This window comes from Mercurialis annua, linkage group LG7 (genome assembly GCF_937616625.2).
Source record: "Mercurialis annua linkage group LG7, ddMerAnnu1.2, whole genome shotgun sequence".
Classification (NCBI taxonomy): domain Eukaryota; kingdom Viridiplantae; phylum Streptophyta; class Magnoliopsida; order Malpighiales; family Euphorbiaceae; genus Mercurialis; species Mercurialis annua.
In genome coordinates, this window is record NC_065576.1 from 2,440,814 (window position 1) to 2,453,240 (window position 12,427).

General features: G+C 29.8%; 2 protein-coding genes across 2 annotated transcripts; both read left to right on the plus strand.

The window, feature by feature from the left end:
- The first annotated feature begins 4,742 nt into the window (after positions 1 to 4,742).
- On the plus strand, positions 4,743 to 5,600 carry LOC126655584 (scarecrow-like protein 8). Its single transcript, XM_050349819.1, has one exon. It carries the CDS (start codon positions 4,743 to 4,745, stop codon positions 5,598 to 5,600), a length of 858 nt encoding a protein of 285 aa, XP_050205776.1.
- Positions 5,601 to 8,141: 2,541 nt separating this feature from the next.
- Positions 8,142 to 10,734, plus strand: LOC126655950 (calcium uniporter protein 2, mitochondrial-like). Its single transcript, XM_050350363.2, has 2 exons — positions 8,142 to 8,820; positions 9,989 to 10,734. Exons 1-2 carry the CDS (start codon positions 8,260 to 8,262, stop codon positions 10,460 to 10,462), a joined length of 1,035 nt encoding a protein of 344 aa, XP_050206320.1. The 5' UTR covers positions 8,142 to 8,259; the 3' UTR covers positions 10,463 to 10,734.
- The last annotated feature ends 1,693 nt before the right edge of the window (positions 10,735 to 12,427 follow it).

Consider the following 12,427-nt stretch of genomic DNA (forward strand, 5'->3'; position numbering starts at 1 on the left):
TATTATTATTCATTATTATTATTTTCCTTTTCTGGTTACCCTTAAGTTAAATATATACTAATACATATTAGCTAGCGCTAATGATCACATTTCCATTCTTTGCTATGTGTATAACTGGTGGAGGTATTATCTTTATCACCCACCACCAACTAGAATAAATTTTGTTCATTAATAAAAGGTCTAATATTTCAGAAAAAAACACTAATTTTTAGCCCCTTTTTTATTCTATCCTGACGTTAAAAACTGATCAATTTTATTCTATTTCGCATTTTTTCATTTCAATTGTATCCTAAATTTTTAATTTTTACAATTTTTTTATTTAAATGATGAAATTATTTAATTAATTAAATTTTAAAATATAATAAAATTTATTTTCATTTTTTTGTCAAAGGTTAAAATTTCCATTAATAATAACAAAAATTACATGAACGGTTTCTCAATACGTTGAGTCAACTATTCTAGAAAAGATGATGAGAGCTATAAAAATACGGTCATCGACTAGGGTTAAACTAACCAACAAGGGTCCCAAATTTATAGACTAAAATAACTAGATCTAATAATTAAATTTAGACTTCTTAAACGTTCTAAGGGAACCCATACCTTAAACGTTCCAATTTATGGTTTTCATTATTGTCGGTGGTCCTGGTTAACAGGAACCACCGCTAGGGATACCAATAAATCGTCACCAGCAACATATTCTCTAATTTGAGATAATGCTTCTGGAATTTTTTTTGCTGGTAAAACATCATTTTGACATTGAATTTCTTCATCCTCCACCTCTTTAATAATATTAGAGATATCAAAAAACGGTGAAGTTCTATTTTCATTTTAAAAAAATACAAATAAGTGTTTTATTTTTAAAAACTAACTAAAATTTATAATCAAATTTACACTAATTTAAATTTTTAATTAATTTAACTAAATTGAAATAAATTTTCAACATAAACAATTAATATATGCTAGACGTGGAGAATGTTTTTTAATTTTTTTCAATTAAAAAAACTCAGGGTACAATTGAAACATAAAAATGCAAAATTGGATAAAATTGACTATTTTTCAACGTCAGTGTAGGATTGAAAATGGATTAAAAGGTCGGGGTTTTTAAGGCATTAGATCTTAATTAAATACTACAAACTTAAGTAATTTCTAATATTTATTTTATTTTTCTTGTAAAAGAATTTTCGTGAGATTAAATTTTTGATGGTACCATACGCGGCGATAAGTTTGCGTAAACACAAGACTCTAATAGAAAAAGCTGTGACTTAGCTGTTTAAAAATTGAAAACCCAAATTCCCTTAATTTTGGCTCTTTTTAGTGGAAGAAAAGTCAATATATTACTATTATCATGGTGGAAAATTACATTAAATAAAATATTAACTTTAAATATAATAATAATTTTTTATAACATACTATTTGCTAATTTATTTATATTTTTACCTATTAATTTTGATTATTTTTTTTCTGATTTATTTATTTACAAAAAATATCTTTTTTTTTTTAAATTTCACAAATACTTTTTTTCAGTTTTGGGTTTTAACCCAATTTCGGTTTTTTGTTTTTTTGGCTCGATCGACCGACCGACCGATTGCACAGCCCAAATTTTTAGTTTTTAATAAAAAAATTATTGATTTTTTTCCTAAAATTCTTTTTCATTTTTTATCGTGTTTTTTATAATGTAACAATAGTATCTGTATATAGTGTATTTATGGTGTTTTATAGTGTAAGAATAGAGTATATACAGTGTATACATATTGTATTTATGACATTTTTGTAGTATATTTGTGGTGTATGCCATAAACACACTGCAAATACACTATACACTGCAAATACACCATAAACACTGCAAATGCACCATAAATATACTAAAAAATGGCAGAAATACACCAAAAACATAAATATCCCGAAAACACCAGAAATACAATATAAATACACCGAAAATACACTATAACGTAAATATATTATAAAATCACTATAAATACACCATAAATCAATTTATTTTTTACAAAATCAGTAGCAATAAACAAATCTATGAATAAGAAAAAGACAAAATAAGTATATGATAATAGAACAATTTTATAAACAAAAAAATTATAGATTTACAATAATTTATTTACAAAATGTTTAAATCATCACAAAAAAACCTAAAAAATTACACAAATCTAAAAACGATGTCGAGAAATCCATATCGCGAACAGAAAAGACGAACGGACTAGCGCAAACGGAAGAGACGAACGGAAAAACATCCGAAAACGACGAGAAATCCATCGGAAGTAGTCGAACGGAAGCGCGAACGGAAAAACGAACGGAAAAGACGAACAGAAAAGCAATCGGAAGAGATAAACTGAAATTCAAACAAAAAAGAATAGAGAACTTTGAGAGAAAAGAGATAGACAAAAGTGGTTATGTAAAATTTTAACCTAAAATGAGATAAGACTTCTATATATAGTGAGTATTTTTGTAAATAAGTTAGAAAAATAGGTAACGTAGGAAATAAGAGAAATATGGCCAAAAATGGTATAAATAAGTTTTAAAAATAGAGTATTTTGTAAATTCCCGTAAATATATAGAAGAAAAAACTCATTAAATTGTCTCATATAATTATCAATTTATTTTAATTTTGATTACAATTTCAGTTTAATTTTTAATTTCGATACTATCATGTATGAGAACATATAGTGTTGCAATATGCAACTTAATACCCGATTTTGATACTATATTTATAGATATTATATACTTTGATGCATTTATAAATAATAGTAAATTATTTTGACAACATAATATAATTTATATTTACATCTTGTTTACTTTAAAATCAAACTATATGATTTTTTTATTTTTATTTTTATTAATATTAACAACATTATATTTTAATTTAGTTTTTATTTTTTTATTTTTTTCCATATACATGAGAATAGAAAATACATCTTGATTTGACTTTTTTTGTTTTAAAATTAAAAAATTAAATTGAATTCATTAAATCGTTAAATGCTGTAAAAGTATAATTATTTTTATACCTATGGTAAAAGTAAGTTAAATGACCAAACATAAAATTTAAATTTTATTAATTAAATTATTTAACTTAATTGACAATACTAAAAATATATTGACAGAAATAAAAATGAGAAGAGCATTATTTGTTGTACAGTATAAATAGGTCATTGTAAACACCCTTCCAATGTGATTGTAAATTATGTCATATATAAAAATATTATAGGTTATTTTTTACTCCCTCCGTCCCGTTTAAGATGGAACAAATGATTTTTTCACATATATTAAAAAAGCATTAATTATTATAGTATTTTCTTATTTTACCCCTATTTATGATAGTGTTGTATTTTGTGTATAAGCTAATAGTCATTAATTATGGAAAGAGAAAAGGGGGTAAAAAAGGAAAATTCATATAAATTGGCACAAAAACGCGATATGGCCTTCTTAAATGGGACAAATAAAAATGAAATAATGTTCCTTCTTAAATGAAAAGGATCGAGTATATTATTAGAGATAAAAAAAACCCTTATAGGAGAAATTAAACTCACGATCTAAGAGGTTACTGTCTAATTAAATAAAAGCAATGTAATCAAGTTAATGACATGGCCATTCCCTAAAATAAAGACCACTAAATATTTGTTTGAAATAATAATAATTGATTAGTTGAATATTGAAATTAACAAATTTAATTAGAATTATTAGAGATTAACATACATTGTATGCCAACTTTACACTCTTCTATTTTTTGCAGTTACTTATTTCAAGACATTGCACGTATGTTTTAAGAGTGTTTATCCCATACATTGATTGTGCCATGTCATAATTACAATAAGCCAATGGAAATTTGCAATAGATAATCTTTCATTTATTACTTAATTTTTTTATTATAAATCTTTCCACATGACTAACGCACCATTAGTTTGTTATACGAATGACATGGCGCAACGATTGCGTGCAATAATTTTTCATGTTTTAAACGGTAATATATAATCTAAATGGTTTTCTATTTTTATTGGATGCTTTTAATTGATAATAAAGTAATGCTAAAATAATTAAATCTTCAGTATTTAGATACAAACAGTAAAAAAAATTCTATTAAAAATTGAAAATACATAAAACTATAATTGTTTAGAAATACAGTATAGGGAAAAATATTTCTCACTTTAGTATTTTAATTCACATAATTTAAAACTAATTCTTTTTATCAAAAATAGCCTACTTTAATTGTTAGCGGGATAAGTGGGATAGGGATGGCAACGGGGAGGGGATTCCCCGTTCCCCGTGGGGACCCGCCCCTAATGGGGCGGGGAATCCCCACCAAATACCCCTATGGGTACGGGGATGGGGGAAAATCATTCCCCAACGACGGAGATGGGGAGGGGACGGGGAGTATAGTCCCCACCCCATGGGGATCCCCATCCCCGTCCCCATGGGGATCCGATTTATATTTATGTATATTTATATTATATTATAAGTTTTAGTATGTTATTTATAATTTTAAATAATTTAACATAATTTTTTTTATTAGTTTCTATTTAGTTATAAATATATAATATTATAAAAGGTAATAGTATTTTCTAGGGTTTTTTGTATGATATAACACATACTTTAGCGTTTTTTTCGTTTTAAGCACATACTTTAATTTGTATCAACCGGTAGCACGAACTTTCAAATGTTTTTATTTATTAGCCTAGGCCTCATTTCCGAGCTGATTAATCCTACGTGGCACGCCGGAGGTCCATGTCATCTCCAGCATGGCTTCGGGTAGATCCATAAATAACAACCAGTCTGCGTATAGAGCACAGCTTTCTCAAATGTTCTTAGACCCAGCTGGGAAGATGACTCAGACTCACCCACCACGAACCACCACCACCAACAACAATTTCACCGCTCAAAGCTTGATCGGAAAACGATCGCTTGCTGATTTTCAAGCGCATCATCAGCAAAACTATCAACAGCAAGGTAACATAAACCCAGCGCTGAATGGTCTTCTTCTACGGTCAGTTAAGCCAAGGATGTACCAACACACATCTCCAATATCAACTCTTTCTCCGATCGAATTCTCAGCCAATTCCTCGCCGGAATTGCCGTCTTTTTCGTCTCATCAGCGTTATGGTGTGCCTCTGCTTCAACAGCTCAGGCCGCAGAACATTAATCTTGGGTCTGGAGGAGTACCCACCATTCACTCTGTTAATAATCACCTCTCATCCGGTGTGCTTAATTACATGAACACGCTCCAACATAGTAATCGCGGCGGCGGTGGAGGAGGAGCGGTTAACAATAACGGAGGACAAGACACACAAAAGAAGATGATGGACACATTACAAGAGCTAGAAAAACAGCTTCTCGATAATAACGAGGAAGACGAAGGTGTCGCAGTTTCCGTTATAACTAACGGTACTGACAGCGAGTGGTCGGAAACTATACAGAATCTCATGACTTCTTCGAATCCAAACCCCAACCCGAATCCGAACCCGATTTCTCCATCGCCTACATCTTCCTCCTCCTCGTCATCAACTTCAGTAACGACTCCAGCTCCCAATTGCTCTAAACAAACACTAATAGAAGCTGCTTCAGCCATTTACGACGGCAATGGACTTAGAGGGAAATAGAAATTAGGTCGGGCGGGAGTGCGGGGAAAGGGGGAAAATTGGTTTTGATTGAAACGGCGCCGTTTTAATTAACAAAAACGGCGCCGTATTGAGTAAAAATGGAGCGTATTGGAGGAGGCCCAGAACGACGTCGTATGGCGAAGCCACGCTGGAGATGACATGGACCTCCGGCGTGCCACGTAGGATTAATCAGTTCGGAAATGAGGCCTGGGCTAATAAATAAAAACATTTGAAAGTTCGTGCTACCGGTTGATACAAATTAAAGTATGTGCTTAAAACGAAAAAAACGCTAAAGTATGTGCTATATCATACAAAAAACCCTATTTTCTATAATGATTTTTTTTTCCAAATATTTCATAAAAATAATAAAATTATTTATAAATTATATTTAATTGTACGGGGAACGGGGATCCCCATGGGGATGGGGAATCCATGGGGACGGGGACGGGGATGATTTTATCCCCATTAATTAAATGGGGACGGGGATGGGGATTCCCCATAAACGCGGGGATGGGGATGGGGATGGCTTCCCCGTCCCCACCCCGCCCCATTGCCATCCCTAAAGTGGGAGTTAATTACAGTTAGACACGTTTTAAATAGGCAACAACATTGCCCGTGAGTTTTGAGGGTCAAACCCCCAACCTCATACACATATCAAGTGTAATTTAAAACTAATTGAGTAATTAAAAATAGGCTTAATTCCTTAAAAACCTTCACCTTACACTTTTTTTTCCTTTATGTACTGACCCTATAAAAATATCATTTGTACTCAATTTTGGATTTTTAAGTTTCATCCCTACCCAAAAGTATTAGATCGTGGAAAAGAGTTTATATCATTCTTTTTTATATTTTAAAAAATACAAATAAATCCTTCAACTTAAAAATATTAAAATACATCCTAATAATTAATTAATTTTTTAATTTTATAAAATAATAAAATAAATTAAAAAAATAAAAAAAATCCGGAACCAACGAGGAGCGGCGGCCGCTCCTTTTCCAATTTCAAGAAGATAAAAAGGAGCGGTGGTGACGGCTCCGGAAAGATTTTTAAAAAATATTATTATTTTTAGTTTTTTTTTATAAAAGATGGTATTTTTGTACTATTAATAACATTAATATTTAACTAATACATAGGTTAAAAATGAAAGATTGTTTTAAACTCTTTTCCAAATATAAAAAAGTACAACTTAATGTTCTTGAATAGAGATGAAACTTAAAAACTCAAAATTGGATATAAATTGTGTTTTTACATAGTCAGGGTGTAAACGAAAAAAAGTGCAAGGTGAGATTTTTTTAAGGAATTAAGCTTCAAAAATAAAAGATGAGATTTGAGTTTTTTTTATTATGATTTACTATAAAGTATATTTTAGTGTGATTTATTGATTATATTAAATTTGGTCCAAATAAGTATAACAAATTGTCTGCGCACAGAGTGTAGAGATTTATAATTTAACTGACCTTACAGGATAACGATCGACTGCTCTCTCCACGATATTGCCACCTCATTTGATCTCAACCATTTTATAATCAACCACGTCAGCATCTACACTCTCTTGACTATTTAATTTTCATTTCATCAGACGGTTGTGCCGGTGCTCATCTCCGAAATTAGCCAACCACGTGTACAGTGATTAACATATTTTACATTTCATATTTGATATTTCCTCTCGTGACTTTCTCCTTTTTCAATTTCTCGAACTCGAAAAACGATATATTAGAATTTGGAAATGCTTATTTGATGGCATTGAAGAGGAATATACCCTAATGTGAGGCATAAATAATTTAGAATTATACCTAAATACTCTTTGATTTTTATGCTCTATATGTTTTAAGACAATTATTTATCTTTTTTATTTTTCTAAATAGGTATATATATTTCTAATAAATTATAGTATTTAAATAATTATTGTATATTATTTATATTTGGAGTATATTTTTTTTAACTGTATGCAAATGACAAAATAAAAAATTATTTAAAAGGAAAGGAGTATTATTAAAAAAAATTGTTTTATAGCATATTTATGTATAAAAATATTAAATATAAGTTTAGAGCTAAAATCTCTTACATATTAAATAAAATGGCGATAATAAAAATATAATTAAAAATAAATTTTAAACAATAATTTGATAAGAATATTTGTCATCTTACTCAATGATTATTATAAAATTTAGTATATTTTTTAAACCGTATAAAAATGACAAAGTGATTAATTATATTAAAACCAAAAAAATATTATTTAATAATTAAAAATTTAATTTTCATTTTAAATATTTTCATTGTATAATTTAAAAATCAATATTTATAGCCAGAATTTTCGTACCACAACATTAAAAAAAAGGGTGATATAATTAAAAATCATTTTTAAACAATAATTTGAATTTAGACAATACTAAAAAAATTGTTACATTTTCCAAAATATAAGGGTATATGAACCACTCACGAGATCTCATTTATAAAATAAGATATTTTCTCGTGATATTAAGGGTTTTTCATCTCCATCTCCATGGGGACACCTATATAAAGCGCTCAAAAACATCCTTCCAATTTGCATTCACCTTTCAATTCATTTCCATACGTTAAAAACTTTCCAATTCTATTGGAAAAAACAAAAAAAATTTAAGCCCTAGCTCCTTTCTTTAAAAAACATTTTAATCAAGAATGGAGTTCAAGAAAACCCTAGCTCAAAGCATTTTCAAAATCACCAAAATGACAAATCAATCCCTGACCAACTGCCGTATTTCCAACCCTGCCATCCTCCGTCAACTCCCGGCGAAATCCAACATTGCTCCCGATCCCGGAGATAACGGAATATTCCGCCGGTTGTTCCACAAACGAGCTATGTTCCAGCCTTCGATCTCGCCGGAGGTCCGGTCATTTCCGACCGGAGATAATCTGATTGAGAAGCTCAGGTCGTTCGACATTGCGAAGGATAGAATCAGATTGGACGGGTTGATAGCACCGGAGATTAAATACTCTCCCGAGAAGAAGGCGGATTTGACGGTGGCGGACGCTAAGAAACTGCTGAGAGCTGCGCAAATGGAGATGGTGAAATCGAAGCTGAGAAATGTGGAGAGTAATTGGGTTGGTTACTCGGAGTTTGTTCGGATCTGCGGAGACGGGTGTTCGAATCCGGAAGAAGGAATTCGGGTCGCCAAAAACTTAGACGAATCCGGGTCGGTTATTGTTCTGGGCGACGTGGTGTTTCTTAAACCCGAACAGGTAAATTCATATTCATTTAATTAATTTAATTTAATTAATGGTGTCAATTAAATTATATGATTATTGTGGTTGATAAATTTGTTTTACAGATTAAAACAATTTGGTGGTATGGAAACTGAATTCAATTAGCCAGATAAAAGAAAATTAGTTTGTGAATTTGATTTTAAAATTTGGGGAAGATTGAGAACTGATAAGTTTTTATGGTTATTTTTTTGTTTTTTTTGTTTTGTTTTCGACAGGAAGAATGAGTGAAACTTTGTTGTTACGTTACGCCAAAGATCATCAACAGTGACCAGATATTGTTTTCACCATTGGTGAAAATCAAGGCATTTTTATGGGTTCTTCCTTAAAAAAATTGAAGCAAAATCACCCATAAAGCCTTTTTCACCTCTTAAAGAACAAAAAAAAAACATAATCTTATTATATAATCTAGTTGAGAGAAATTGAAGTTAGCTAGCTAGAGAGATTAAGAAAAAGATGAGGAATTTGATGAAGTTCTAGTGACCCTTTTGTTGGTTTAATAGATTTTTTGATTATGAGCTCTAAAGACTAAAACTTTGATTAAGAAAAATGGTTTAGATGATAACTCATGAGTGAAAATCTTCAGATGGTGCAGCTAGAAAATTAGAAACAGAGATGGGCTGAGTTTAATTTTGTTCATGAACATAAGTTTTATTGATGCAGTTCTGATGATCCATTGTGGGATTAATGGATCTTTTGATTGATAGCTTTAAAGATTGATGATTTGATTAAGAAAATGATTTAGATGAAAACCCATGAGTGAAAATCTTCAGATGGTATAGCTAGAAAATTATTAACAGAGATAGGGGTGAGATGAGTTTATGGGTTTTTCTTCAAGTTCTTCACTTTTTGCTCTTTAATGGTCATGGTATTTAGTTTTTAGTGATTTTTTTTTCAATTTCATGAGTCATTTTCATATCTGCAATTTATTGTTTTCAGAAAAATCAGAAGTTTTTTTTCATAATCAAGTACAATTTGTTGTTTTTACTATCATTTCCATTGTTTTTCGTTTTTAAATGTCACATTTTTTTTTTATTATAAGTGGATGAATTCTGATATGCTAAAGCAAATTATAGAAGAAGGTAATAGAATTTGAATTAGAGGCATTCTTTTACCCAAACAAATTTCTGTGTTATTGTTATTACAGGTAGTAAAAGCAATTGGAGGACTAATCCCATTACCAGCAACAAACCCAAATGATCCAAGAAGACAAGAGCTAGAGGAATTGGAGAAACAAAAATCCGAAATCGACAAAAAAGCCGATATCCTTGTTCGTCGAGAATTATGGAGCGGCCTAGGTTATATGGTTGTTCAAACAGCAGCTTTCATGAGGTTAACATTTTGGGAACTAACATGGGATGTGATGGAGCCAATTTGCTTCTATGTTACTTCCATGTATTGCATGGCAGGTTATGCATTTTTCCTCAGGACATCAAAAGAGCCATCTTTTGAAGGTTTTTATCAGAGCAGGTTTCATTCCAAGCAGAAGAAGCTAATGAAGCTTCATAATTTCGATTCCGAACGGTATAATCAGCTTCTGAAAATTTGTTATCCGTCGTCGTCGATATCGGTGCCGTCTGCTTCTTCTGCAGGGCATGTTTCTGCAATTGCTGCATTCTAAACAATTTGACATAATAGATTTTAAAACCAAAAAATGAAAGAAAAATCAAATGTATACAAGTTTATTTTTGACCCTTTTGTTTGTAATTTTAGAATTTAGTTGAGGCTCAGTAACCTGATAAATTTGGAGAGTGTATTACCCCACTGTCGTTTAACCTCCATTTCCAAAGGATATTTGTGAATTAAAATCATGTTAATTTGTCAAAAGGAAAATTATGAAACACCTGAAACTCTAAATCTTTTGATATAAAGTTGTAAATAAGTTTATCTCTAGTTTACCTTCTTCAAATTTATATATATATACATATAGCTCCTGAAACTTGTGTTTTTGTATATCAAGGTCCCTAAGAAACAATTGACTGTAAGAGCATAAAAATATTTATATTTGATTTAACTAAAAAAATTATGGAAGGGAAGTCATAGAAAAATTTGTTTTGACATTTTATGTTATGGTTCAACTATTAATTTTCATGGAATCATTATCTTATAAAAAAAATGAAGTATATACACAAATGTGAACAAAAATCAAAATTATGAACTAGTGGAACCAATATTATATAAATATATTAAAATTTAGGGAACTTGATATAAAATTATAGCAAATTCAAGGGCTTACATATGGGTTTTGATTTTGCTTTTCATAAGAGTAAATTATTTTGAGGTCCCCTAATTCACATTTTAGTCTTTCTTGTTTGACAATCAAGCGATACAATTTTCCGCATTTATTTTCATCAACGTATAGTCGTTCCACACATCTTGATGTCAGTTAACTGAGTCAAATAAGTAAATTAATAAAATATTAACTAACCGTTAAACGTTTTTTTGTATGGCTAAATAAATATCATACTATTATGAGATTTAGTGAGTTGACGACTTTAATTTAATTTTTAGATGATTATTAATGTTTTTACTTTAAAAAAAATCTTAGTTTTAAAACTAAATGAAGTGAGAAAATTTTTTAAAAAATAGATTTAAAAAATTAGACAAGAGAGAAGTAAAAAACTAAATAAATTAAATTTATCAGACCATTGTCATATTTGTATCAAAAATATCTTTAAGGACTAAATTAAAATTTAAGTCTTTCAATTAAATTTATGACTCGGTTGACTAACTAAAAAAATAGACAGAATGACTATATCATTGACCAAAATAAAAATATAGAATCATATCGTTTGATCGTTTGATAAAAAAATGAAAGTGTGAATCATATCATACGTGAAGAACCTCGTAACAATTTGCTAAAAAATAACGAGTGGAAAATGTATTTGCTTTGAATTTCGCTTTTATACCAACAATATTGCTCAGCAAATTGACTCTGAGTATGTGACTTTTTAAAATAAAATAAATATAAACATGTTATTGTTAACTTTGAGTTTGAACTATGGAACTATTCAAAGACGCTGAAAATCCGCCTGTCTAGCTTGAAAGTTGAAATAAATCATTCTAGTTTAATCAATTAATAAACAAAAACGTTGGATTTCTTATTTACCTATTCAAATTGAATTCAAACTTTAAAGTCTCTTAGAGGACCTCACAAGATTTTATCTACAAGTATAGGAGAGATGGTAGTATGGTTCCATAACCTGTAAGAATATTTACAATTCGGAGGAGCCGAAAATTGACAAATTTTTGGAATTAAATAAAAAGAACTGGAGATATCTAAAGCGGGATATCTAGAATTGTGTCAGAATTCAGTTCGGTTTGATGTATTTTTTTTATCATTTTGCTACGGCTCCTATAAAAATCACTACAACTACAAATACTTTTTTCGTATTTAACTATAAATATTAATAAGGTGTTTCGATTTTCAAAAAATTCAACGTTTCCAACTAATGTTTTTTTAAAAAAAGAAAATCAAAAGTCAGTCTATTTAAATTCTTTTTGAAAATCCAAAAATATAGTTCAACCTCTTCCTCTTGAACCAAAAGTAATTGTAAAATTTAAAATTTATTGAATCGGTTAAACC